At 57.1% G+C, this 27,492-nt stretch overlaps 1 protein-coding gene across 5 annotated transcripts in view; it reads left to right on the top strand.

The window, feature by feature from the left end:
* The window catches only part of RAPGEF1 (Rap guanine nucleotide exchange factor 1), a 137,502-nt gene extending 114,336 nt beyond the window's left edge, over positions 1-23,166 (top strand). For 3 of the 5 annotated variants that reach the window (XM_055541460.1, XM_055541459.1, XM_055541458.1), the window contains 13 exons: positions 5,149-5,237; positions 8,711-8,819; positions 10,343-10,418; positions 13,260-13,344; positions 15,263-15,355; positions 16,183-16,368; positions 16,930-17,014; positions 17,156-17,250; positions 18,502-18,580; positions 18,661-18,762; positions 19,571-19,668; positions 20,673-20,801; positions 20,964-23,166. In XM_055541460.1, coding sequence (XP_055397435.1) covers positions 5,149-5,237; positions 8,711-8,819; positions 10,343-10,418; positions 13,260-13,344; positions 15,263-15,355; positions 16,183-16,368; positions 16,930-17,014; positions 17,156-17,250; positions 18,502-18,580; positions 18,661-18,762; positions 19,571-19,668; positions 20,673-20,801; positions 20,964-21,114 — 1,377 coding nt within the window. In that variant the 3' untranslated portion in view covers positions 21,115-23,166. Of the gene's footprint in view, positions 1-1,587; positions 1,861-3,445; positions 3,527-5,148; positions 5,238-8,710; positions 8,820-10,342; positions 10,419-13,259; positions 13,345-15,262; positions 15,356-16,182; positions 16,369-16,929; positions 17,015-17,155; positions 17,251-18,501; positions 18,581-18,660; positions 18,763-19,570; positions 19,669-20,672; positions 20,802-20,963 lie in introns of all 5 variants that reach the window. The other 2 variants (XM_055541457.1, XM_055541456.1) reach the window with 1 other exon arrangement.
* The last annotated feature ends 4,326 nt before the right edge of the window (positions 23,167-27,492 follow it).

Below are 27,492 nucleotides of genomic sequence, written 5' to 3'. Positions count from 1 at the left end.
GCCCCGTGGACGCTCAGGCCTCACGGCCCCGGGGGGAGGACAGCTGAGCCAGGGCTCCGCCGCTGAGGGCTTCTCCCCAAAGAAGGCATGTGGACAGATGGGACCGACAGGAACCCAGGCCTCATTGTCGTGCCGTGCTTCTTCACTCATTCCCCTGTGTGTCTGGGTTGGCCTTGAGCTTCTGAGTTAGATGGGAGTAAGATGTGTGGGGACAGTCAGTTTCTAGGCAGGTACCCTGGGTCGGATATAAATCAACAGCCATGGGGCTCGTGGCCTCACCGAGGAGCGGGGGAGCTTTGAACTCTGATCCACAGCCTGAGGAGGCTGGTGGGGGGCAGAGGGGAGTGTGACTGTCCCTCGTGTGACAGCAGCTCCCCCCCCAGGTTGAAGTGTAGCTTTAGAGAAACGCTAAAGGGATGAATGGCTTGAGCCTCTCATTAGTTTAAGTCTTCATTTCCTCTTGCTTCATGGATTTCAAAAATCCTGTGCCGGGTATTCCCTGGCAGTCCAGTGGTTAGTACTCCTTGCTTTCACTGCCAGGGGTCCAGGTTTAACCCCTGATCAGGGAACTAAGATCCCACACGCCTCACACACAAAAAAAATCCTATGCCAACATGTAGAGAGGACAGCTGAGCGAGCGGTGTGCCTGTTTGTTTTTGGGGGCGGGCTTTTGTCAAGTTCCAGCCCCTCATGGTGGGAAGTGAGCCTGGCGGGGGCTCTAAACTCAGCCCCTGCTGCACATTCGTCCCCGTTTCTCCAGGACGGCGGGCAGGCCTGGCCACCCCAGGACTGTTAGCTGGTGGTCTCCGACCCTCCTTCCACATCACAGCCCAGGCCCGAGTCTGTGCTCACGGGCTCTGCTCTCTGCCCAGCCTGACCTCAGGCTTTTCTTTCATGATGGGACCCTCGGAGAATGGAGCCTTGCGGTCCTAAATGGGGCGTCAGAGGCATTGCACTTCGTCTGTTAAAGAAAGAAAGAAAAAAGATGGGCAGAAAGGGAAATGTACTCAGAAATTTTTAGTGTTTTGGGAGCACAATTCTTTCAGCCATGTTTAAGGCTTATCACTTCCCTTCCAAAAGGATTTGAAGTGACTACAATATTGAAAAGGCTTGCAGTATTTGACTTTCAAGAACTAAAATCAGAGAGCTTCATCAAAAAAAGAGTCAAAATGAGTAAATATGACCAGGTATCTGCACACGCTTGGTTCAGTCATGAGGTTACTGGAAGGACAGTCGGCATAAACGGGGCTGCATAGGTTCAATTTTCTGACAGAGGATGGGACCCCTCCACTCCACAGTGTGGGGTGGGGGCTTGCTCTCCTTGGGGGGGCTCCGCGTCCCGCCGTGTAGACGCTGAGGACGGCTCTGGGTGGTCTTCAGGCTCTTCTCAAGGGGCTGCCGAGCGAGGGTTGGGGGACCTCCAACCAGAGGGCCGCAGGGGTGGTTTGGCCTGAGTGGTGTCCTCGTTCGAAAGACCGTGATCGGCCTGTCACGACTCAGCCGAGTTAATCTAACAACTTTTTCTCTTGTCTGTTTTCTTCTTCCCTCCTCTCGTGTTCGTGTCTGTGTTCCACTCTGACTCTGTAGTACAAGTCCGTGTTTAGGTCCTACTCGCAGGATTTCGTGCCTCACAGCCAAGCTTCCGTCCAGCCTTTCCTTCCGTCTACCTCCTCTTCCTCTCCACACTTCCCACCTGTCCACCAGTCTCAGAGCTCTGACTTAGCCGTGCCGCCCGTGGCCAGTCTGCCTCCCAGCACCCTGGACGGGCCTCTCTCATCTTCTCAGGAGAGCAGCTTTCACGGGAACACTGTCTGCCTTCCTTCCGAAACCTCTTTCACTGACTCGCCCCAGACGCCTTCGGTGAGAACTCAACACACACATCTCCACGCGGGGCTGCACATTCCGAGAAAGCCTCCACCCACCCTCACGTCGAGGCTGTTGCTGACATGGGCCCCGTCGCGGTGTGGCTGGGCTGAGGGGTGCACAGGTCCCCCTGGTGAGATGGTAGCCCATCCGCTTCCAGAACAGAAATGAATTCCCTGGGGATTCCCAGCAAACTAGGATCTGATTTTCCACAGATGGGTCAGTGGCTACTTAGAGACAATCTGTTGTCCTAATCGTGAGGTGTAAATCCTGCTGGTCTTCCGTGCGGTTGGGGGATTCTAGAGAAGGGCAAAGAGGCCTCTGACAGCCCAGAGGTAACTGCGTGTAGAGTTGCTGCGGCACTGGGCTGGGGGCCTGCTTGCGTGTGGCCAGGCGGCCTGCAGTGCCTCTTCAGGGCTCAGGGCAAGGCTGCTGTGCCCGGGGACGGGGACGGGGCAGGACAAGTGCAGGCACCTGCAGCCGGCCCTCCAGCGTCTCCTTCCCTCCGTGACTGCCCCCCATCCTGCGTGCCCTGTCCCCCATGATTGCTCCCCGTCCTCCATGACTGTCCCCTGTACCCTATCCCCCACCCCTGTGATTGCCCCCCGTCCCCCGTGATTGCCCCATCCTCTGTGACTGCCCCCCAACCTCCATGATTGCCCCCCGTCCCCTATCCCCTGCCCTCCATGATTGCCTCCCGTCCCTCATCCCTCATCCTCTGTGATTGCCCCCCATCCTCCATGATTGCCCCCGTCCCCCATCCCCCGCCCTCCGTGATTGCCCCCCGTCCTCTGTGACTGCCCCCCGTCCCCCGTCCTCCATGATTGCACCCATCCCCCACCCTCCGTGATTGCCCCCCCATTCCCTGTGATTGCCCCCCGTCCCCTATCCCCCGCCCTCCGTGATTGCCCCCCATTCTCTGTGACTGCCCCCCGTCTCCCGCCCTCCATGACTGCCCACCGTCCCACATTCTCCTGCCCTCTGTGACTGCCCCCCGTCTCCCGCCCTCCATGACTGCGCACCGTCCCACATTCTCCTGCCCTCTGTGACTGCCCCCCGTCTCCCGCCCTCCATGACTGCGCACCATCCCACATTCTCCTGCCCTCTGTGACTGCCCCCCGTCTCCCGCCCTCCATGATTGCACCCATCCTCCGCCCTCCGTGATTGCCCCCCGTCCCCTATCCCCCGCCCTCCGTGATTGCCCCCTGTTCTCTGTGACTGCCCCCCGTCTCCCGCCCTCCATGACTGCCCCCCGTCCCACATTCTCCTGCCCTCTGTGACTGCCCCCTGTGCCATGCTGCGGCCCCTGCTGTCCCTGCTACAGCAGAGACGGAGGAGTACGCCTCCTCCAGGGCACTTTGAGGGCTAAAGTGCCCTTGACATCTTTGGAGAAGCTCCAGCAGGAAACCTGAGTCCCGTCTGACAGAGGCAGGGAGTGGCAAAACAGCTTTGTCCCCTGACCCTGGGAAGATCCCCAGGGAATGGAGGGCACCGTTTTCCCCTCCTTGAGAAAGAGCGTCCCAGTCAGGGCCAGCCTGGCGGGGCCATCACAGGTGGGTATCTCTCATCCTGTCTCCCCCAGAGCGAGCACGCCTGTGAGGGGGACTACGTCAGTCTGTATTGCTCTGGCCAGAGCAGCGAGGAGCTGGCCCGCCCTCGAGGAGTAAGTAACCTCGGGCTGCCTAGTGCATGCGGCCAGGCCTGCGGCTAGGCTCTGCTCCCATCGGCCTGAGGCTCCCATCGGCCTGAGCCTCCTACTCAAGAGCTGCCTGGCCCGGGGCCGACCTGGCTCTGCAAGGAGAGGACGGGGCTTCCGGCGGAGCCTTCTTTGCTTTCGCTTCCGCGTATGGGTCCCCTGCAGCCTGGCCGGCTGGCCTGCTAGGAATCACAGAGCAGCTGGCTCAGCCCTGGTTGGCTACTCTCAGGGATTTCTTCCCACCCCATCTTCCGGTGTTGAGGCCTGTCTCCTGTCGTCCTCTGAGACGGGGAATTCTCTCTCTCCTGCACTGAGCTCTCCAAACCAACACCCCTCTCCCAGCATGCTCCACGACCACGCCCCCTGCTCCCAGGGCAGCTGGTGAGAGTCCCAGGCCTCACACCCTCGTGGTCGCCCTGGTCTTCTGCTGTCCCAGTGCCAGGCAGTCAAGGGTCTGTGATTCAGCTGAGCAGTCAGCTGTCCAGGTTTTGCTGCAGCAAAACATGAGCAAGTGCAGAACCTTCCAGAATAACTCTCCCACCCTGAGCCAGGCCCAGTCTCTAGAGGAGGTACCCTGAGGGTACTCCGTCCTCCTCTGGGGTCAGCTCAAAGGGCCCAGCCGTTGAAAGCATGGTCACTCTCATTATGATGACCCCATAGCACCTCAGATATCTACACAAGTAGGCCCCACTTCAGGCATTAGCAAAGCTGTAGAATGAGGTGGAGTTCCCACTCTGGTGGAATCCAGCCTGGTCCCCAGGAGCTGTTTTTCCCCAGGTGTCCCCTGCATCTTCCAGGTCAGCCTCTGTACATGGAGCCCGTCCCAGGCTGACCTTCCAGGGCTCCCCTCCCCCTGTGACCCTCCATGAGGACGTTTCTGCATCTTTGTGTCCCGCCCCCCGGGTCCCCCCTTCTCTGTTGCGGCCCGGGCGGCAGACCAGGGGTGCCAGGGCCGTGTGGTCACTGAGAGGGGTGGGCCAGGTTCCTGGGAAGAAGCCAGGGTGCTGGAGGAGGGGAAGGGCTGCCTTGTGCTCCTGAGCAGCGAGGCCCTTGGGAAGCGTGATGGGGCCAGGTGAGCACTGCGGTGCTGAGGGCGTCGGTGACTAGGAGATCAGCAGAGGTGTGCTGCACACCCCGGGGCACAGTGGGCAGGGCTGCAGCTTTCAGCTCTGGGGTCAGGGCAGGCCCCGTCCCTCCCCACAGCCTCTGTTTCTCTGTGTGCCCGGGCACGTGGATGCCCGCCAGCAGGTAAGGTGTTGGTCAGGGCCACAGAGGAAGGGCATGCACTGGCTGAGCTTGGCTGTGTGATAGGTAGCCCCCGGGGCGGCCCCTTCTGCCGGGAGGTGATGGGATGGCTCCGTCTAGGCCGGCAGCTGACGGGGGCTCTGGGTAGCGGAGCCTTCACTCTACCTGAAGGCAGGGTACTAGTCGGAAGAGGCCGTGCTTCCTGTGTGCCGGTCGCGGTGGACGCGTTTATATCTCAGGCCACTCCCTGGGAATTCGCGCTCCGAAGCCGCAGGCAGGTGCTCTGCAGAGAGCGGCCCAACAGGGGCAGCTGTCACACACCCAGCTCTGCCTTCTCTTTCCAGGAGTCACCCGCGGCGAAGGACGGACACTCCAGAGACGCCACGTCGGCCAGCTGTGTGCCCGGAAAGGAGGGCAGGGACAGCGGGGACAGGTAGGAAAAGCCCCTCGTGGGGCAGGCACCCTGAGAACAGCGTGTCTGCCATCCGGTGACCACTGCCCCTGCCCGCAAGGCCTCCGGGGGTTTGTGTTCACACCTGGGCTGCGCAGATGCTGTGCTTTTTACAAATAGAAAGTTTGTAGCAGCCGTGCGTCAAGCCAGTCTGTGGGCACCGTCTTTCCAACAGCATCTGCTCGCTTAGTGTTTCTGCATCGCAGTTTGCTAATTCTCCCAGGAGTTCAAACTTTTTCACTATTACTGTATTCATTATGACAATCTGTGGTCTTTGAGGTTACTATGGTAATTGCTTTGGGGCATCACAGACTGTGTCCATGTAAGATGGCAGACTGAATCAATAAACACGGTGTGCGTTCGGACTGCTCCACACTCTCCGAATAGCTATCCCCCGCACCCCCAGCCGCCCCCGTCTCCCTCCCTCTCAGGCCTCCCTGTCCCCAGATACACAGTATTGAAGTTAGGCTAGTTAATAACCCCACATTGGCCCCTAAGTGTTCAAGTGAAAAGAAGAATCGCTCCTGTGTCAGTTTAAATCAAAAGCTAAAAATGATGGGGTTCAGCGAGGAAGGCATTTTGAAAGCCAGGACAGGCCTAGAGCTAGGCCTCTTGCACCAACCAAACAGTTAGGCATGTTGTGAAGGCAAAGAAAGTCCTTGAAAGAAATTAAAAGGGCTGCTCCAGAGATCACACGAATGGTAAGACAGAGAAACAGCCTTCCTGCTGGTACGGAGAATGTTTGGGTGGTCTGGATAGAAGATCAAACAAACCAGCCCAACACTCCCTTAAGCCTCATCCAGAGAAAGACCCTAATCTCTTCAATTCTGTGAAGGCTGAGTGAGGTGAAGAGGCTGCAGAAGAAAATTCTGAACCTGGCAGGAGTGGCTCATGAGGGTTCGGGAGAGAAGCCGTCTCATAACACGCAAGTGCAGGCGAAGCAGCAGATGCTGATGCAGGAGCTGCAGCAGGTCATCGAGAAGTCCTAGCTCAGATCATCCATGGGAGAGGCCACACTAGACGGCAGATGCTCAGTGTAGAGGAAACAACCTCCACTGGAAGAAGATGCCATCCAGGCCTTTCATAGCCAGAGAGGAGAAGTCAGTGCCTGGCTTCAAAACTTCAAAGGACAGGCTGACTCTCTTGGGGGCTAACACAGCTGGTGGCTTGAAGCTGAAGCCAGTGCTCATTCACCATCTGAAAATCCTAGGGCCCGTTAAGAGTGATGCTGACTCTATTCTGCCTGTGCTCTGTACGTGAAATAGCAAAGCCTGGGCGACAGAACATCTGTTCACAGCATGGTTCGCTGAATATTTTAAGCCCACTGTTGAGACCCGCTGCTCAGAAGAAAAGATGCCTTTCAAAGTAGCACTGCCCGTGGAAAATGGACCCGGTCACCCGCGAGCTCTGATGGTGATGTCGATGGGCGATGAAATCAGCGTTGTTTCCGTGCTTGCTGATGTAACATAATCCCACCCCTCACAGGCCTCCATGCCAGCCCCAGACAGCCACTGCTTCTTGAGTATCTGCACACGCACTGTTCACCTTACAACTACCCATAACAGTGTTTTCTTCTTCAAATCCTAAGCCAACCTCTCCTCCACCTCTTATGAGTTCAAGTGTAATGAAGGAGTATAAAAAATTCCTACCCCCAAATTTTTTATTGTGAGTTTCTAGAGGTAGTGTGTATGTTGTATGTCGTGTGTATTCGAAACTGTTATGAAAATGACCCTCAGTCCCCAGATATTTCAGCATGCCTCAAAAGTGCCAACCTGATTACAGTATGATTATCACACCCAAGAAGAGTAATATTAACTTCCTTCTGATATGCAAATGATAGAAAGTGAAGAGGAAGTAAAGATCCTCCTGATGAGGGTGAAAGAAGAGAGTGAAAAAGCTGGCTTGAAACTCAACACTAAAAAAACTAAGATCGTGGCATCCGGTCCCATCACTTCATGGCAAATAGATGGGAGAAAAGCAGAAGCAGTGGCAAATTTTATCTTCCCAGGCTCCAAATCACTGCAGACAATGAATGCAGCCATGAAATTAAAAATACACTTGCTCCTTGAAAGAAAAGCTGTGAGAAACCTAGACAGCATATAGCTCATAAGACTAATTTTTTTGGAACCAGGTCAATCAGGATTCATGTTTGCATTTAGCCATATGTCTCTGTAATCTTTGGTAACATTCTCAGTGTTGGCCTGAGTCAAATCTGACCAGCTGTGGAAATACGTAGTAACTCTCCCACCTGCACGTAGAAAGGGTAATTGCAGGACCCGCCTATCAGCTCTGCCACCTGCGACTTCATGCTGACATCCCCTTCTTTGTGAGATGTTCCACACATTCAGTTTTTCCTCACTCTTTTGGCTAAGGTTTGGCTGGGGGTCCTGGGTGCAGAGCTAAGCAATACCCATTGTTTTGTCAAGCCTAAACATAAATAGTTAAAGATATGGTGAAAACAGCAAGAGATAGGGGAAAAAATGGAAAGCTTTCCCCAGGGGCCGGTTGACGAGGGCTGCCCACCCAGCCTGCTCTGGCCGCTCCTCAGAGTCGTGCCCATGGGGTCCATCTGTGTGACGCGGCGCCTCAGGTCTCCCCGAGTGTTAAGGGGTGGTGGGTGTTCTACTCTAACACCCAGCGGCAGAGGTGTCTTGCCAAGACACCTTATGTCTTAGATACTGAGTATTAAAAATGAGGCCTCTGACCACAAGGCCAGTCAGTGGCTCACGGGGTCCTTCATGAGAATGATGGGAATCACGGAGAAAACGCTGGGGGAAAGCAAGGTGCCTACAGATCCCACGGCTGTCTGCCTGCTGCGTCCCCCCACCACTCCCCATGTGCTTCCTCTGGGGGTTCTCTCCTCCCCACACTCCTGCTCAGTGCTTCAGTCCCAGCTTGCTCCTCCTACCCTCAGGCCCTCCTGGCCCTTGTCCCCACCAGCACTCCAAGGACAAGGGCCTGGTTCCCGCTCTTCAGTCCCCCAGAGAAGTGGCCCCGGGCAAAGACCTGGAATGGCACTGAGATGGGTGCTGGCCTGTCCCCTAGCCCGCTGGCCCTGTGCTGTCCTCTCCTGGAGTACTGACTGTCCGTGCGGTGGGCCTTGACGCAGATGACTGAGACCGTTACTTCATCAAAGCTCTCAGTGGAACCTTCTTGATCTGTGTGCTTAATCCCTTCCACTTAACCGATGGAGCACGCAGAGAGCAGGGACTGTCCTGAGGTCACACAGCTCATCAGGAGCAGAGTTAGAAACCCAGTCTGCGTCCCGGCATCCATCCACCCCCTGTGGAGGGGTGGGAGCAGGTCTGGTCTTCTCATGGAGCTGCGGTCCAGGGAAGACTTGCTTGAGGAGCATCAGTACCACCCAGACCCCACGCACGGGGTCATGCTGCCTTGGCCGCAGGTGCATGAAGCCCCAGGCCTGTTGACACAACACAAACCACATCTCTTTCCAGGGCCCGGAAGTCGCCAGATGCTCCAGAGGCTCAGTCAGAGGAGGAGGTGGACGAGCTCTCCCTCATTGACCACAACGAGATCATGGCGAGGCTGACCCTCAAGCAAGAGGTGGGTTCCTCACAGGCCATACATGCAGCGTCTGGCCCAGAGAGAGGGTGAAGGGGCGTTGAGAAGGGAACCTGGAAGTGACCCACACACAAAGGCCGCAGCCAAGTGCTGACCCCCAGTGGCCCTGGGCTGTGGGCTCTGCACCCTCTTGTCCTGGCCCCGTGCCTGGGCCACTGTAGGAGCTCCAGGACCCTGGGCGCATGGCGACTGCCCAGAGGAACTGTGCTGTCCCTTCTCCAACACTTGGAGAGTGAGCTTGGGCAAGTGGCCTGTCCTCCATAAGCCCCGGACGATAGGACTCTGGAGGCTGTGGTGAGAACGAGGCCCACGTGGGTGCTCAGCGTGGAGCCCTGTGTGCTGGGCCCTCCTTAGTGCAGGGTGTTTTCATGTTAGTGACAGAACCGTCCACGTGGCTCTGCGGGGGAGGCACACGCCGATGAAGGGATTTCAGGCCTGGCCACACGGCTGCCTCCAGCCGGTGTCTTATCAGAAGAGCCTCACTGGTGAACATGGCGCCCAAACCCGTCACCACCTGAGGAGCTAAGCTGAGAGGGCCTTCCGCTCCCTGCTGCCCAGCAACCCTGGGGACTCAGGGGAGCAGCTCCCAGTGACGGCCTTGACCCCTCCCCGGGGAGGTAGCCGTGTTCTACACACGTGTTCTACACACGTGTTCTACGTGACAGACATGGCCTTGTCATGGCCTGGAGGAACCAAAAGGCGGGGGCTGGCTCCTCTGCAGAGAGAATGATGTGACTCTTGCCAGAAGTTTCTTCAGAAAAAGCAGGTCCTGGGCATCACTGCCCTGCCTTAGCTAGAAATCCAGGATGCTCCCAGGACCCTGGGTTTCCAGGGATAAAGCCTGCCCTAGAGAGGAAGCCGCGTCTCTGAGAGCAAGTGCTGGAGACATGCGGAGGCGCGCGCTGGGCGGTCTCCTTCAGGATTACAGGGAGTAGCCTGGGCCTTCTGGTCCTGTGACAGCTCTTTCTTGGCTCCAGGCCAGGTTTGTGGGTGAACGCCTCCGTTTGCTCCTAGGAAAATAAGACTTTTCCCTTAATAGACAGGCTGCGGTCAGTATAAGCCACACTGGCTATAACTCTGCATCTTTGTGACATATCACTCCTCTAAGGGCTCCTGGGAAGAACGTGTGTCCCTCCCCCAGAGAGCAGGTGTGGGTTCGGCAGCTTGCTGCAGCTCTCCTGGAAGCAGCCTGCCGTCTGCACCCTTGTCCTGCACCCTCCGGTCCTGCCTGCCTCCCCGTGGGCTCCCCCGTCCCCTCCTCCCCTCTCTGACCCGTGGGCTGGAGGACTGTTAGGAGCCAGGTCCCCGACCCGGCAGTGTCCTTGCTGCCCGGTGCCGTCTATGGAGTGTGCGGGTCGGATGAGCACCCCAGCCTCTGCAGCTGGGCCGGGCCGCTCCCGGAGCGTGGGGGTGCCGCGAGGACCTGGGGGGTCTGTCAGCTCGTCCCTAAACCGACTCTGACGGCTGTACTCTGCCCCATGCCCTCCTCTGCTGTGCTCCTGCAGGGCGATGACGGGCCAGACGTCCGTGGAGGGTCAGGCGACATCCTCCTCGTCCACGCCACAGAGACGGACAGGAAAGGTACGGCTGCCCTGTGCAGAGCTCGGCGGAGGCGGGGGGTCCCGCTGAAGCCTTGGCTCTGCCCCCCTCCCCTCTAGCACTGAGCGGGTCGGAGCTGCGGTCCTACAGTGAGCGCCACTGGGGGATAGGTGACCCACATGCAAAGCCAGCGCCTGTACGCCCCAGCTCTCTCTCTGCGTGGGTGCTTTGTGTGCCTTGTCGGGGTGAGTTTCCGGGACAGAGCTCAGCACCTGCGGGCACTGCACAGACAGGGCCTGAGCAACAACACGCCTGCCACGGCAGTGAAGTCATGTTGACGTACGGGGAGCGTTTTCTACTTTTCCTGATGTTTGGCCCTGATGGCCACACTGGGCTGCATCTCTTTTCCTCTGGGAGCTTTGTGGGCAGACACTCTGTCCAGTCCCATAGCAGCGGTACCAGCACCGAGCGGGGCTCCCCGCCCTCGGCACAGAGACACCGCATTCCCGCCCCGGTCCTTCGGGAGGGCTGGAGAAGCAGGGCCTGTCTGTCTGCTGGTGAAGGCGCAGTCTTTCCAGGTTGTGTTCTGGGGGGAGGGGGAGGGGAGCTGTGAAGCCTGCGCCCGTGACCTTGGTCAGGCGGGAGGGGCCACGCACACACGCCCACAGCTGGGCCCACCTCCCCCCACATCCATTTCCTTTTTACATTTTTTAAATTGTCAGATGACGGAACAGCAGTGTTGAAGTAGGGAGTGGAGGAATTGAAACACCTCAGTCTTGAAGCCCTAACCCCCCAATTTCATGTCTGTACTCGACCTGGTCCTCGCGTCTTGACAGCAGGTTTCCCCAAGTATGTCGCCCAGATGGAAAATTTTAAATTAGGAAATCAGTACCAGAGTAATTGTTTGCATTGCTGAAAATTTGAAAAATAGAGAAAAAGAAATGGCTCCTGCAGACTCTTCGCAGCCACGCTGTTGCCCTGCGGGTTTCTTCTGACCCGAGCACTGCACAGTTCCTGAGACCCTGGGTTTGAACCCTGGCAGGCGGCCTCTAGCCCCTGCCCAGCCTCAGCTGACTCAGCTTTGTGAAGCAGTTAGGCGCCCTGTGGGTGTGAAGGTTGCATGAGCTGAGATGAAACACACCTGGCACATAGGAAGTGCTCGGGGGTCTCTGCATCCCTGGGACAGCCCCTGCAGTGCCCCCTCCCCCACGCCTGCTGCACCGGCCGGAGCTCCGCCCTCAACCTGGAGAGAGAGAGGCTGAATGAGGGCCAGCTTCAGACCTCGGCTTTTAGCAGGAAGCTGCTGACCTGCCAGGTGCCGCGGGCTGTGGCCCAGGCCAGAGGGAGCCCGGCGGGCAGGGCGGCCCCGAGACCTTCCAGCCAGTACTGACTGTGCCTGGGGAGGCGGCCCTGCTGCCCCTGGGAGCTTCCACTCTCTCTTCTCCGTGGAGGGGTTTTGAGGCTCCAGGCATTTGTCCCCGGGATGGACGTTGAGTTAAAGGCCCTGGGCCATAGCAAACTCCTCAGGCAGGGGCCGCCTGCAGACCAGAGACCACACCACTGGCTGGAGGCCCCAGGCTCAGGGCGCAGCCCCAGACCCCTTCTTTCAGAAGCAAGCCTTGGCTGGTGCTCGACCCATCTCTGCTTCCTCATCCCTCTTTGAACAGAAGCCCAGTCTTGACAGGAGTTGGGTGGTGTCGGGGGGCAGTGCTTGGAGTCCAGGAGGGAGCCCGAGCCCAGTGCCGCTGACCCCACTGTGGCCCCGGCCCTGAGCCCCGCTCAGGTCACCACTCTGCTGGCCGGGCCCCGCCAGCATGCCCCAGACATGGGTGCAGGGGGGGCTTCTCTCCTCGTTGTCCTGAGGGTGATCAGGGAGGGCAGGGGACAGGAGCCAGGGCTCAACCAGGTGGGGCTGCTCAGCTGGAGAAGGGGTTCTCGGGGCCTCCCCCCAACGAGTTGGGGGAGGGATGAGAGAAGACAACAGACAGTGGTCTGTGTCTAGCAAGTGTGCGCTTAGCCTCACAGGGAGGACTGCAGATCAGCCTCCTGGGGAGGATCGCAGGTCAGCCTCACGGGGAGGGCCATAGCCTCATGGGGAGGACCACAGGTCAGCCTCACAGGGAGGACTGAAGGTCAGCCTCATGGGGAGGGCTATAGCCTCATGGGGAGGGCCACAGGTCAGCCTCACAGGGAGGACTACAGGTCAGCCTCATGGGGATGATCACAGGCTTGGGAGCCAAATCCAGACTCAAACCTTAGCTCCAGCACAGGATAACCTAAAGTTCACTAGCTTGACCAGGTCCTGTGTCTCCAGGAGGAACCTTCATTTAAAACTCCCCGATTTTTTCCTCAGTGTCAGAGACTGCCTGGTTAGGAGGGTGTGTCACAGCTGTGAATAAAGGGACCGTTGTGAATCTGGCAAGTTTGGGAATCCCCGACGAGAAGCTCCCTAAAGGGAAGGAGAGGTGTTGAGTGGGAGCGGCCAGCCCGAGTCCCACCCGGCCTCCAGGCCAGGCTCCTCCTAGGGGGCCCCTCCCTCCCCTGGCACCAGAGCCTGCACCCGGGAGTGTCCAGTGGTGTGCCAGGCAGAGCCCCAGGCCTTTCCCTCAGCCTCTCACTGTGTGGGGACTCCCAAGGCGGTTGTTCCTGGGCCCTGCTGCCCCTCAGCGTTACCTGTCACTTAGCTTCAGAGCCCTGCTGACAGGTCTGAATTGTGTTCTCTTTGCCCGTGATGGTTAAGACTCGAATCATCAAGTCTTTGGGCAAACAAGAGGCCCTCAGCGTCTGGTCAGAGTGGGGAGCGTGGCCTGCAGCGGGCATGCTGCCCATCGATGCCCGCACCAGCAGCAGGCTGGCTGATTCGTTCCTTGCTCCTCCCTCCAGATCTGGTGTTGTACTGCGAGGCCTTCCTGACCACCTACAGGACCTTCATCACTCCCGAGGAGCTCATCCAGAAGCTGCAGTACAGATATCCTTGCCGCCCCACCCTCCTTCACAGAGCCTTCTGCAGGATGGGGGCAGCGATGAGGGGCAGTGCCCAGCCCAGCTCTGCATGTCCCGGCTTGGGGTCTCAGGCCAGGCTCCTTTGAGCCTCATTCTGTCTTGAGAGGGCCAAGTGACATTACGTGATGTGCTTGGAACAGAGAGTGCTGCCTGGTGGCCATTGTGATCACTGGGTGATTCTGAGACGGAAGGACCTGATATGCCCTGAGGGGTTTCCCAGGTGGTGCTAGCGGTAAAGAACCCACCTGCCAATGCAGGAGACACAGGTTCTATCCCTGGGTCCGGAAGATCCCCTGGAGAAGGGAATGGCAACCCACTCCAGTGTTCTGGCCTGGAGAATCCCATGGACAGAGGAGCCTGGAGGGCTGCAGCCCTTACAGTCAGACATGACGAGAACAATGCATCCTGAGGCAGGGAGTGTGTGGGTCCCGGGGATCCAGGTCGCTGGCATGTGCGGCCTCTGGGAGCTGAGCCTTGGGTGCCAGGGGTGACAGGTACAAAGTGCACGGGACGTGAGGGCATTTGGACTCCAGGGAACAACCCCAGGGCAGGCCCGGCCCGTCCACCTGCCGGCAGGCCCCGCAGTGGACCGAAGCTCGGCATCCGTGCTGCAGTCAGCGCCCGCCCCACAGGCTCGCCCTTTCAGAGACGACGCCCCCCAGCAGTGGCCAAGGAAGACCCGAGGCCGGCAGGGACCTGCTCTGTCGCCTCTTTCTCAGATGCAGTCTTGCCCCTCCTGCCAAGGCTGACCTGCAGCTCCTGTCCCAGAAGTGGGTCCCCTCCCAGCCTCGTCCTGTGTCGCAGCCTGTGGCTGCCACCTGCTGGACAGCCCAGCCCTAGGCGGGCAGGCCTGAGTCCTTCAGCTCTCCCCGCCCTCCCCTGTGCCCAGGCGTCCCCCGCCCGGTCTCCGTCTCCTCTGTGACCCGCCTCGGGGCCCCGGGCCCTCAGAACCGGACGGCCCACACAGAGACTTCCTGGCCTGCAGCCTCACACCTGCAGTGGCCGCAGTCCTGGCTCAGCGATGACAGCCTCGCACCTGCCGGGCCCCTCCTGCTGTCGGCTGTGGCGCAGCGCTGCACGGGTGGCCTCGCTCGGCTCCGATAGCGTTTTATGTACTTATCGTCACTGTAAGGCAGTGCCCTGATACTGTTTCACACCACGTATAATTAGGGAAAGCGAGCTTCAGAGAGGGTCATGGGGCCCGTACGGCAGTGTGGAGGAAATGCACCCACGCCCAGGCTTCCCAGACCTGGCTTCTCAGCATATACCCTGTGTGGCCACTTCAGGCGTTTCAGTGGACAAGTCGCAGCACCAAGACCCTGGGCACAGCTGGCTGGCGAGCCTTGGTGCGGCAGGCACCAGCGCGGTCCCTGGTCTGTGACTCCCTCCCGAGTGCATTTCTAGAGAGTGGGTGGAAGGGAGCCGAGAAGGGTCCGGAGACGGCGAACCCAGGAAGGCAGCGAGAAGCCATGACACCCCAGGGCGGTGGGTCTCCAGAGCTGGGGAAGGACCTGGGGATGGATGACGTGCGTGACCTGCCCCGCCAGGCTGTGCGCCTCCCCCAGGGAACCGCTTTCCTCTGCCTGAGCTCAGGAGGCAGTCGTGCCAGTGCGTCACGGGACCTGGGCTCCACCCTGGCAGAGAGGCAGGCCTGGGCATGCAGGGGACGGCTCTGCCGGCAGGAGAGGCTGGCAGTCAAGAGCAATCCTCAGGGTCAAATAGGTGCGGGCTGACCCCCCTCCCAGCCCTGCCGCCCCGCACAGGCCTCTGCCCTCCCCATGTTCCCAGGGTTCGCTCAGGAAGGGAGGAGGAGGAGGGCGGCCTTCCCTTCACGTCCCCACCCCTGCCCGCGAGGATGGCTGTTTCTTTAACTCGGGCTCCACGTACGAGAAGTTCTCTCCTTTCGCCGACACATTCAAGAAGCGTGTGAGCAAGAACACATTCTTCGTGCTGGTGCGGGTGGTGGACGAGCTCTGGTGAGTCCTTCTGCCCGCGGGAGGGCAGGCTGCAGGTGTCGGGGTGCAGGCTTCCCCAGAGACGTGAGCCTCCCGTCACATTTCCACCTGCGTCTCCTGGGTCACCTGCCCACTGCCCCACCCGGGGTCCTGGATGGCTCGCTCCTGCCAGCTTCAACGTGAGCCCCAGGAGGATGACCTGGCCCCTCAGACCTAGTCGGCCCTGACTTCCTCGTGGGGGCAGTGCCCTCAGCCACCAGCGTCGGGAGGGACCTTCTTGCGCCCTCCGCAGCTGTCCCTGCTCCACTGAGTGGCACTTGGCCATTTCCCTTCGTTTAACAAACACAGAGCACGAGGTTCCTTTCCTGGGTCCAGAGAGCACCCCCAGCCTTGCCCTCAGGGAGGTGACCTTCTGCTGGGGAGTGACCTCAGTGACCGCGGGGTGGGGCTGGGGCACACTGTGAGGAGGACGTGCAGGGGGGTCCTGGGGGTCCGGTCCGCAAAGCCCAGACGGCTCCTGACCCATCACCCCGACAGGGCCCGGAGCTCCTCTGGGGCAGCATTTGTCTCCAAGTCCAGGCCCAGCATGGCCCCTCGTGCTTGTCCAGTGCCTCCGAGCATCCCCCGAGAGGACAGCAGTTACCTGCCACCATGGGGGCTCTGCCGGCAGGGTGCAGGGTACAGGCAGCCACCCCAAGCCCCTCTGCCACCTTCCCACCAGCGGTTTCCCAGCTCTGCTGCGGGGTGTCCCATGGCCCTCAGGGTCTTCGGGGTTTCAGGACTGGTGCCAGCAGCCCTCTTCTTGTGCTTGCCTCCTGTGCCGCCCTGCGTGGCCCTTGGGCCTCTAGCCTGGTGGAGCTGACGGAAGAGATCCTGAAGCTGCTAATGGAGCTGGTCTTCCGCCTGGTGCGCAGCGGGGAGCTCAGCCTGGCGCGCGTGCTCCGCAAGAACATTCTGGACAAGGTCGACCAGAAGAAGCTGCTCCGGTGCGCCAACTCCGACCAGCCCCTGGCGGCCCGGGGAGTGGCAGCCAGGTGAGCCCCGACTGTGCGCCCGGGTGCTCCAGGCCCCCCCAGCAGAGAGGTGCTAGCAGCCGCCGCTCCCTTTTCACTCGGCGCACCCCTTCCCCAGCCCCGTGGCCCCATGTCCAGTTCTGACCGGGCTGTGACGGGGTGCCTCAGGGCCAGCCCCCGGGGTCCCCCAGGCTGGGCCTGTCTTCCAGGGTGGTGATGTGTGGGCCATCCCATTTTAACAGGAAGTGGGGTGGCAGGGCATGTGTGGGTGTCCCAGGACAAGGGGCAGGAGTGCCTTTCAGGCTGTGGGCAGCACTGAGTTCTTTCTGGTGCTAATACAGCAACTGTTATCGGTAATTCTCAAAAGCCCCCGTGCCACCCTGGCCATTCTGAGAATCTGTGTACAGGTTCCAGTCTGCCGCCTGCCCCTCTCCCATGGCTGTGGGGGTGCGTTGGTGTATCACCTCCTCGTTGGCGTCTCGGTCTCTGTGTGGCCGTGAAACAAGTCGTGTTCCTGAGGCCTGCAGGGAGGCCCCCACCATACCGTCCACCCACCGCTCATCTAGTGCCTCTGTCTTCCAGGCCCGGGACCTTGCACGACTTCCACAGCCATGAAATAGCCGAGCAGCTGACTCTGCTAGACGCCGAGCTCTTTTATAAAATAGAGGTACAGCCATACGTGGGGCTGGCGGGGTGGGGGCTGTCCCTGGCCCGGGTGAGCACTGCTGCTCGTTCCCGAGTGAGAGGAGCCGCCGCTCCCAGCAGAGCCGGAGGGCCTGGGTTCTAGCTGGTCCCCCTGCTTTTCCAGATTCCTGAGGTTTTGCTTTGGGCTAAAGAGCAGAACGAGGAGAAGAGCCCGAACCTGACCCAGTTCACGGAGCACTTCAACAACATGTCCTACTGGTGAGACGGGCCTCGGCGCGGACCCTCCTGCCGGGCTGTGGTGCCTTCGCAGCGTGCCCATGGCTGGGAGAAAGGGCTGCCCTTTTGTCCCCTCCCTGCTCCTTCTGGAGACCTGTGAGCATTCACTGTGACCCAGAGGCAGGGCAGGACAGAGCGTGTTCTGCGTGTCGAGAAGGGCCCCCTGAGGACCAGTTGAGGCGGGCTCGGCCAGGACTGATTAGTAATGTCTGCCGTCCGTGGTGGCAGGGGAGGGTCTCAGCTTTGCCAGCCTGCACTGCTTAGGGCCCCACAGCCCCAGGGCTGAGCCGGCACACTGCCTGCATGAAGAACAGCGAAGGAGCGGCTCTGTTAATACTTTATTCAGCCTTAACCTCTTAGAGCAGGGTGAAACCCCACAGAGCGTTTACGATGTAACGCAGCAGAGCCACTGGCTCCACGGTGGATTTGGGGTGCCCACAGCCTCTCGGCCCCGAAAAAGGATATCAGGGCGTGGCGGCCAGGCAGGCTTGTCCTGACCCACACACAGCCCATCGCCAGCACCAGGGAGCGTGTGGGACTTTTCAAGCACTCTGAAGATAGTGTGTGGGGAAAGCAGGGCCTCTCCCCCTTGGCCTGCTCCCCTCCGCTCCCCCAGAAGCCTCTCGCTCCTCAGCATGTGCTTGGTGTAGCTGCCCCACAGAGGCCCAGGAGGTTTCCGGTTCACGCAGCCCTGAGTGCCGCCACCAGCTGCCCCTTGCTGGGCACTGGGGGCTCCAGACACATCCTGGGTCCTTCCTAGGAGGGTAGGTGGGACCCTTCAGAGCCACGCTTCTTAAGGCAGACTCAGTGCCAGTGCCCCGACGGGTCAGACGAGGGGGACACTTCCTCTGGCTAGCACGGGGTTGAGGCCACCGTGAGGTCCTCATGCAAGCCTGGCCTTAGGCTGCGGCTGAGGTTCTGAGAGGTGGCCTCCCTCGTGGCCTGCATGGTGGCCTCTTAACCCACACGCTCCCTCCTCTCCCGAGCTGATCCTGAGGCTGGTCACAGGGTGTTTCCAGCCGCCCTGGTGCTCGGGGTCAGCGCTCACCAGGAACACCCACATCCATGGGGTCAGAGGTCCCCATCCTGGAGTTCAGCACTGGCCCCTTGGTGGGCAGGGGCTCGTGGCCAGTGGGTGCAGGCACCCACCTCCAATGCCCAACTCTTAGGGCCAGCCAGGGGCCTGGAGGGAGACCAGTCACTCAGCTGTCCTTCTCCCCTCGGTCTACGCAGGGTCCGGTCGATAATCATGTTGCAGGAAAAGGCCCAAGACAGGGAGCGGCTGCTCCTGAAGTTCATCAAGATCATGAAGGTAACTTGGGGCCCCCTCCCCAGAGGCGACCCCCCCACCCGTCCCCGCCCTCCCTCACGGCTGCCTCCCCCTCCCTGCAGCACTTACGGAAGCTGAACAACTTCAACTCCTACTTGGCCATCCTCTCGGCGCTGGACTCGGCCCCCATTCGCAGGCTGGAGTGGCAGAAACAGACCTCAGAGGTGGGCGGGTGCCGCCTAGTCTCCAGTCACTGGGCCCTGTGGGTGTGGGAGGCAGTGCCCAGGCCTAGCTTCCCCAGGGGCTGCTACGGGTGGGCCATGTGAGGCACGGGGTGCCCTGTGACCAGGCCAGATCTGTTGTTGGGTGGAGCGCTTCAGGGAGAAGGACGGGGTGCTGAGCAAACATGTGACCGAGTGGCCCGGCCCAGTCTGGGATCCGGGAGGCCCGAGGAGGTGCTGGGTCACCCTGAGATCTGAGTAGGCGCGTCCTGGGGCACCTTCATCCTGGCGTGGGAGCTGTTCCTAGGGAAGCAAGGCAAAGCCCACAGGGCTGGGGTGTTGGCCGGGCTCCCTGGGAGTCGTCTCCCGAAATATAAAGGGACAGTTATGAAACAGTGGTGTCTGGAAAAGTGGGACATTACCCCCAGCTGCTCTAGGAACACATCAGAGGGCCTGAGAAGGCAGGGAAGGCTTCCTGGAGGAGGAGGCACGTGACAGGTGAGGGGGCACAGCCCAGCCAGCGTGCAGAGCGGCAATGTCACCGCCCTCCTGCCTTGAGTGTAGAGAGGCGGGAAGGCAGGCTTGGGGGGCAGGGAGCAGCACAGCCCGGCCTGCGGCACTGAGCACAGCCAAGCAGCAGCCCGAGCTCCAGACCCAGCTCTCACATGGGCACTGGCCGCTCGGAGACATGGTTCTGCAGCGGCCCTGTGTCCACAGCAGGCCTGGCCTGCCTGCGCCCGGGGCAGGGGGCCCTGGCTCTGGGTCGGTGCTCGGTGTTGCCGCGCTCACGGACGACGCGTCCTCCCGCCAGGGCCTGGCCGAGTACTGCACGCTGATCGACAGCTCGTCATCCTTCCGCGCCTACCGGGCCGCCCTCTCGGAGGTGGAGCCGCCCTGCATCCCGTACCTGTGAGTACAGCCTCCCTCGGGGTCCCCTCGCTCGCTGCCCCGTGGACAAACCCGTGGGGAAAGGTGTCCAACCTGGACGCTGTGCTTGTACTTAAAACATGCTCCTTGTTAGACGGCGGAGACGAGCGAGGATCCAGCAACAAGGCTCAGTCTGCCCACCTCCCCGTCCCGCTGCTCCTCCCCCTGTCCCGTCCCTGAGCGTGTGCAGGCACACGTGTGGACAGGCCTGTGGCACCGTGCTCTGCTCAGCTGCCCCAGGCCTGGCCGCACCTCACAGCAGCCCAAGGTCCCTCCAGTCTCCCCAGGGACCCTGGGAGTACCTGGCTGAGGCAGCTCTGGATGGGTCCCCCTGTGGGCCGGGATGAGGGTAGGCGTTTTCACCAAAAAGAATCCATGGCACGTATGCTTGGGAAACAGCAGGAAAAATCAGAGCTAAGTGGGTTTCTTGTGCATGTCAGATCCCTTAGTATGGTAGTGGACAGCGGGGACTTCCAGGAGAGGGACGGGAGACTCCGCAGTGACCTGAGGCTGAGTGTCCGGGGGCACGTCCCTCAGGCCTGCACCCTCAGAAACACGGCTTTTATAGCTCACAGCCCCCTCCTTGCCTCCGTCCCACCCTGGCTCCATGGCAGCTGCGTCTTCCCCGCTGGGGGAACCGCCCCGCCCCTCGTCAGGTGGTTTCATGCCCTCTGTGTGAAAGCACGTGACTGCACCCGATAACCCAGGGGATTGACCCCCACCACCACCGAGTTTGGGGTTCTGTTCTCCTGTCCCTGTTGCTTGTACGTGGTGGACTGTGGCTCTGCCAGGCCAGCACAGGGGTTGCGGGGTTCCCTATATAGCAGGCAGGCCTGAGCCTGCCTTTCCGGAGCCCCAGAGCCTGGGAGCCAGGAGTTCCCGCCAGCAGCAGCACAAGCATCCAGACACGCGCTGGGGCACCGGCCCGTAAACCCGCTGCCTTCTGAGCCGCCCCCAGGGTGCTCACCAGCTTGTCTGTCTCCCAGGGGGCTCATCCTGCAGGACCTCACCTTCGTCCACCTGGGGAACCCAGACTACATTGACGGGAAGGTGAACTTCTCCAAACGCTGGCAGCAGTTCAACATCCTGGACAGCATGCGGTGCTTCCAGCAGGCGTGAGTGTGGCCGTCCTGGGGGCTGGCGGGTCTCCCTGGGGCCCAAGCAGAGGGGAGCCCCTAGCTCTGAGGGCCAGTGGGGGCACGCTTGCCCCCTGCGTTCGCTTGGGTGGTGGGGGTCCCAGGGCTGGTGGCCCTCATGGCCGCCCCCTCCTCCCCCAGGCACTACGACATCCGGAGAAACGACGACATCATTAACTTCTTCAACGACTTCAGTGACCACCTGGCCGAGGAGGCCCTATGGGAACTCTCTCTGAAAATCAAACCCAGGAATATAACGAGGAGGAAGACAGATAGAGAAGAGAAGACCTAGGGGTGGCTGCCGCGGGTGAGGAGAACGCCCAAGAGAGGCGCAGGGCTGCTCCGAGGCTGAAGGGACTTTGGACCTGTGCGGTGGCGGTGGCCCGCCAGGCAGGCGTCCGCAGCCCGTGGCCAGCTCCATCCTGCACAGGAACAGACCCCCAGCCATGGCGGAGCCACAAGCAGCTCTCACAGCCGAGCCATGACCCGGCGGTGTGGGTTTGGTTGGGGTTCTTCTTTCGCACCGTCTTCCGCTCTGCCTGTGTCCCCTCCCTGAGCCCGGGAGCCGCAGAGCACGTGGTCAGCAGACTGAGGGACAGGGGCCCGCGGGCCGGGGCTGCCCGCCCGGTGACCATGGATGACAGGACCTGCAGGTGGGCGGGGAAATGGGCAGACTCCTCTCACTTCCCACGCACTGCTTTTTCAGCGGAGGAGGGGGGCATTGCTCACCTGGCCTGGAAAGGTACGACAGGGGGCCCCTCAGCAGCCCGGAGCTGGGGCTCCGCTCACGGTACCGGCCTGCCCTCGCCAGGCCTGAGCAGCAGCCGTGTTGGTCCTGTTTCGCCCTTTCGTCTCCCCCCGCCCTCACCCCCCGACCCGGGCACTGCGGGAGCTGGGCAGGCAGGCCGTGACCCCCCCCCAAGGATCACTCCAGCTAAGTGGGGCCGGCGCTCTTGGTGAGTCCCTTCAGAGAGGGGAGGGTGGGCCAGTGGCCCCGCCTCTGTCGCTTGCCATGTGCCTTAAACTCCAGCTCCTGCGGGCTCCCCTCCCGCCTTGTCCCCAGCCTGCTGGGGCCAGACGGGCTGCTCTTCAGCCCTTTCTGCCGGCTCTCCCGTGGGAGGACAGGGTCTCGGCTGCAGAGACCCGCCCGCCATGGCGTCTTCAGGGGCAGGTGCTCTTTCACCCTGCGCTTTCCCCTAAGCCATTCTCGCTGCTGAGGCTGACAATCCGAGGCAAGGTCAGTGGGGGCTCCGCACACAGAAGTGCCCACCGGACTCCATGCCAGCCAGGCCTAGGCGTGCGGGCAGGCCACCCCCCTCCTGATTAGTTTCACATCACTGAGTGCCCACTGTTACTGGGTTTGGGACTCGGGCAGGCAAACAGCAGGCTCGATCCAGGCTTAGCCCAGTTTCAACAGAACGAAAAGAGTGGAAGCAATCTCTGTTGACTATTTAAAGAAACAACCCTGTCACTCTGAGTCCTTCATGGGCTTCTAAACAGTTTTTACTGAGAAGCCATCTGTCCTGTACACAGAGGGGAGGAGTCTGAAATGTCAGCTACAACCCCTCAGCAGCGATCCTTGGGCGGAACGCGTCACTTTATTATTTAAGGAGTGTGTGTGTGTGTAGAGTCGCTGTTTATGAACAGTACTGTGTGTGGGGTTGGGTTTTAGTTTGTTCCCGCTTTTTTGAGTCCTCTCATTTCAGCCTCCCTCCCACCTCCCTCCCGGCCTGGCCGGCTCTGCTGATGCTGCTGCATGTGCGGAGCCGGGCCTCCGTGGCTCAGGGCCCAGGACCATGTGGACTGTGGTTCCCACAGCGGTGACCTGGGGTGCGGGGGGGCTTTGCCACCCCTCACTTCAGAGCAGACCGGGCACACCGTGCAGGTGGGCCAGGGGCCGGCCTGGCCAGGTGACCCCTCTGCGTGAGGACAGCAGGTGCAGTGTGTGTTTTAACTTATTGGGCTCAGGGTTCCCCACATCCACCTCCTGGAGACCCATCCCTGGCTCTAGGTGCTGCCAGCCTGGCTGTGTGGTTTGTCTGGCTTAGGGGCCAAGTCAGGTGTACGAGCCAGCCTGTGTGACAAGGACGCCCTTGGGAGGATTCGGTCCCCTATGGGGGTCCCTTCACACCTGCGGGTGTGAGTGGGTCAGGGCAAAGGCAGGCATGTGCCAGGTCCGAATTAAACCCCGATTCTGAGCAGCGCCTCCCCCCACCACCTCCCAGTGTTATTACATTGTAATATATCCCCGACTAGACTAACCGGCTGATCGTGGCATCTTCCCGCAGACATTTCAAACCTGTAACTTTTATATGAAAGGAAAATAAACACAGATGAAAGCCGCGGCCGCCTGTGTGTGCACCGCATGCCGCGTGTCAAAGCGACCATCTGAGCTGTCTCCTTTCTTTGATCACCCTGAGGGCAGGAGGGGTTAGGGGCCTTCTGTCCCTGTCGCTGTGCTCCCTTCTCAGCGTTTGCAGTTTCTCCACCTGGAAGTGGCAGCAAGGACAGCTCTACCTTACAAGGTCTGTGAATGCTCCGCAAGTTACACCTGGAACAGTTACTCCTTAGCCTGTATCACATACCGAGCACTCTGCAGTCAGCTTTACCTCATAGAGCCTCTCAATGTGAAAATCATACAAGTAAAACACTACAACCCAGAGAAGCACTACAGAGAGGTGCATGACAGTAAGGAAATCCACTCACAAACATCAGGTCCAGGCAGGCTTAACAGGTAATTTATACTGAACAGGTAGCGTCGATCTTAAGCAAACGCCCTTGAGAACAGAAGAAGGGGAAACAGCCTGGTATGAGTGGAGCACCACCTGGACATCAAACCAGACAAGGGCTGCACAGCTGCAGGTGCAGTTGCTGATGCAGAAGCAACCCACACCAGCAGGATGCGCGAATCAGTACTCCCTGTCGGGCTCATCTCAGATGCAAGGATGGAGTGATCGGAAATCGGTCAATGCACTTAACCCCTTACCCGGGCAGTCCCACCTGGGACACCTTTCCTTCTGGGGAAGTAAGACCAGGCATGCCTTCTCCACGTGTACTTTCTCTACCATGGCATACCTAAAGATTCCCAGTGTGGAGATGGCAGGAGCCACTTCCACTGTTCCATACCGGGCTTTACATGAATCGAAAAATGAACTTGTGCTAATCATTAAGCTGCTGAGATTTTAGGGTTTATAAATTTTCACAACATGGCCTAGCCTCTCCTGAATAAATACATTAACAGATTGAAGGAACATCACATAATCACTTCAGTACTCAGAAAGACCTGTTTTAAAAAAAAAAAAACACCCACTCATAATTTTTAAGTAGAAATCAGAAACTTCCTTAGTCTGATAAAGGTTACTTTCGAAAATCCTAAGCAAACATTATACTTAATGATGAAATATTCAAACAAGTTCCTTTAAAGTAGACCAAGGTAAGGACCCCACCATCACCTTGTCTTTCATCCTTATACTGCATATCCTAGCTAATTTAAGAGATTACTAAGAAAATCAAGGCAGTTAACTATAGTCAAAAAACTAAACATGTCCCTATCTATAGTGAACCGCATGGACTAAGGAGCCTGGTGGGCAACAGTGCATAAGGTTGCAGTCAGACACCACTACAGCAGCTGAGCATGCACACACACACTAGAAAACATCCTAAAAATATGCAATTTATACTAACATCACACTTCTTAAAATACTAGGAATAAACCCAATAAAAGATGTGCAAGACCTTATAGGGAAAAGAGATTTGTAAGTATTTACTCACCCAAATAACACCTAAATATACAAAGTAAATGTTAATAGCCCTAAAGAGAGTTAACAATAACGGTGGGGAACTTTAACAACCCACACTTATATCAGTGGGTAGACCATCCAGACAAAGTCAATGAGGAAAAACACCAGCCTTAAACATATTCAATCAGATGGACTTAGAGATCCATACAGAGCATTCCACCCAAAAACAGAACACACTTTTCTAAGGGCACACGGGACATTCTCCAGAGTAAATAACACGTTAGGCCACAATCTTCTTAACGAAGATGGAAATCATATCAAGCATTTTTGCCAGTTGCAAGGGTATGAAACTAAAGATTACAAGAAAATTGGAAAATCCAAAAATATTTGGAAACTAAATAGTATACTGCTGAACAACTACGAGGTCAGAGTAAAAGATAACATTGAGGAGAATGAAAATACAACATATCAAAATTTACCGGATGCAGCAAGAGCAGTTTTAAAAGGAAAATCCATAATAATAAACACCTAAATTAAGAAACAAAAAGCTCAAACACTAAATTTCAAGGAATTAGAACGAATGAAACCTAAAGTTAGTAGAGGGAAGGAAATAAAGATCAGAGTGGAAATAACAAATTAATGTGGCACTAATGGTAAAGAACTCGCCTGCCAATGCAGGATGTGCAAGAGACACTGGTTTGATCCCTGGGTCAGGAAGATCCCCTGGAGAGGGCATGGCAACCCACTCCAGTGTTCTTGCCAGGAAAATCCCATGGACAGACAGAGCCTGGTGGGATATGGTCCACAGGGTCACAAAGAGTTGGACACTTTAGTTGAAGCCAACCTAACACGCACACAAAAAGACAATGGAAAAGATTAATAAAACTAAGAACTGGCTCTTTGAAAAGATAAAATGGATAAACCTTTAGCTAAACTCACCAAGAAAAAAAACGGAGGACACAAAACCAAATGAAAGAGGAGCTATTACAGCTGATGCCACGAAAGTACAAAGGCTCAAAAGAGACGGCTGTGAACAATTACATGCCAACAAATTAACAAATGTGACACCTAGAAGACAAATTCCTAGACACATACAACCTATCAATGCTGAATTGAAGAGAATCTGAACTGATTACTAGTAAAGAAATTGAATCAACAATCAATAACTTTTCAATGAAAGCCTGAGACCAGGTGGCCTCGTTGATGAATTCTACCAAACATTCAAAGAAGAAATAATAATACGAGTTCTCAAACTTTTCCACAAATTGTTTGGGTTTTGTTTTTTTTTTTTTTTTTTTTACAAAGCCAGCAATTACCTTGATATGAAAACCAGATGAGACTGCCACAAGAAAATTACAGGCCAATATCCCTAAGGAGCATAAATGCAAAAATCCTCAAAAAAAAATTTTAGAAACAAAATTCAACAATGCAGGAAGAGGATCATACATCATTATCAAGTTGGATTTATTCCAGAGACACAAGGGTGGTTCAACATCTGTAAATCAATGATTCACCAGATTAACAAAATGAAGGATAAAACCCAAAAGACCATCTCAACAGATATTGAAAAAGTATTTGACAAAATTCAACATCATTTATGATTAAATCTCTCAACAAAAGGTACACGGTATAGAGGGAACATACCTAAACATAAATGTCACATGTGACAGGCCCATAGCTAACATCATAGTGGCGAAAAGATAAAAGATCAGGACAAGACACACACTCATACATGAAAGCAGATTCTCTGGAGATCCAGTGGTTAGGACTCAGCGCTTTCACCACCAAGGTGGCGGTTCAATCCCTGAAGAACTAAGATCCTTCAAGTCGTGCAGCACAACCAGAAAAAAGATCAGGACAAGGGTGCCCACTCTCACCATGTTTATTCAACGTAAGTATTAGAAGCTCCAGCCAGAGCAATTAGGCAAGAAAGAAAGGCATTCAAACTGAAAAGGAAGATAGAAAACTATTTGCAGATGAATGATATTATATATGGACAACCTCCAACTCCACCAAAAAACTGTTAGAACTAAGAAATGAATTCAGTACTAATAAATTCAATAAAGTTACAGAATGCAAAATCAATGTATTGTTTCTATAGACTGATAGTGAATTATCAGAAAGAAATTAGGAAAACAATCTCATGTACAATATGATTCATGACTGCATCAAAAAAAAAAAACAAAAAAAAACAAACCCACACAAAGTATCTAGGGATAAATTTAACCAAGGAGGTGAAAGACCTGTACACTGAAACCTCTAAGATATTAGTGAAAGAAATCAAAGAAGACAAATAAATGGAAAGAAAATCTGTGCCTATGGATTAGAAGAATTAATGTTAAAATATCCATACTGCCCAAACCAATGTACAGATTCAATGCAATTCCTATCAAAATTCCAATGGCATTTTTCATAGAAATAGGAGAAATAATCCTAAGGTCTGTGTGGAATCATAAAAGACCTTGAACAGCCAAAGCAACCTTGAGAAAGAAAAAAGCTGGAGGCATCATGCTCTCCAACTTCAAACTATATTACAGAACTATGGTAATCAAAACAGTATGGAACTGACATAAAAACAGACACACAGATCACCAGGAGAGAGCCCAGAAGCAGACCAGCACATATACTGTCAATTTATGACAGAGGAGCCAAAACACACAACGAGGAAAGGACAGTCTCTTCAACCAGTGGTATTGGGAAACATGTTACACCATACCCAAAAACTAACTCAAAATGGGTTAAAGACTGTAAGACCTGAAACTGCAGAATTCCCAAAAGAAAACATTGGCAGTAAGCCTCTTGACATCACGACAATGATTTTGTAAATCTGAAACCAAAAGCAAAGAAAACAAAAGAAAAAACATACAAATTGGGGGACTACATCAAATTACTCTTTCTCCACTGGAAACCATCAACAAAACCAATTGGTA

Source organism: Bubalus kerabau, chromosome 11 (assembly GCF_029407905.1).
Source record: "Bubalus kerabau isolate K-KA32 ecotype Philippines breed swamp buffalo chromosome 11, PCC_UOA_SB_1v2, whole genome shotgun sequence".
Classification (NCBI taxonomy): domain Eukaryota; kingdom Metazoa; phylum Chordata; class Mammalia; order Artiodactyla; family Bovidae; genus Bubalus; species Bubalus kerabau.
This window is presented reverse-complemented; position numbering and strand designations above follow the sequence as displayed.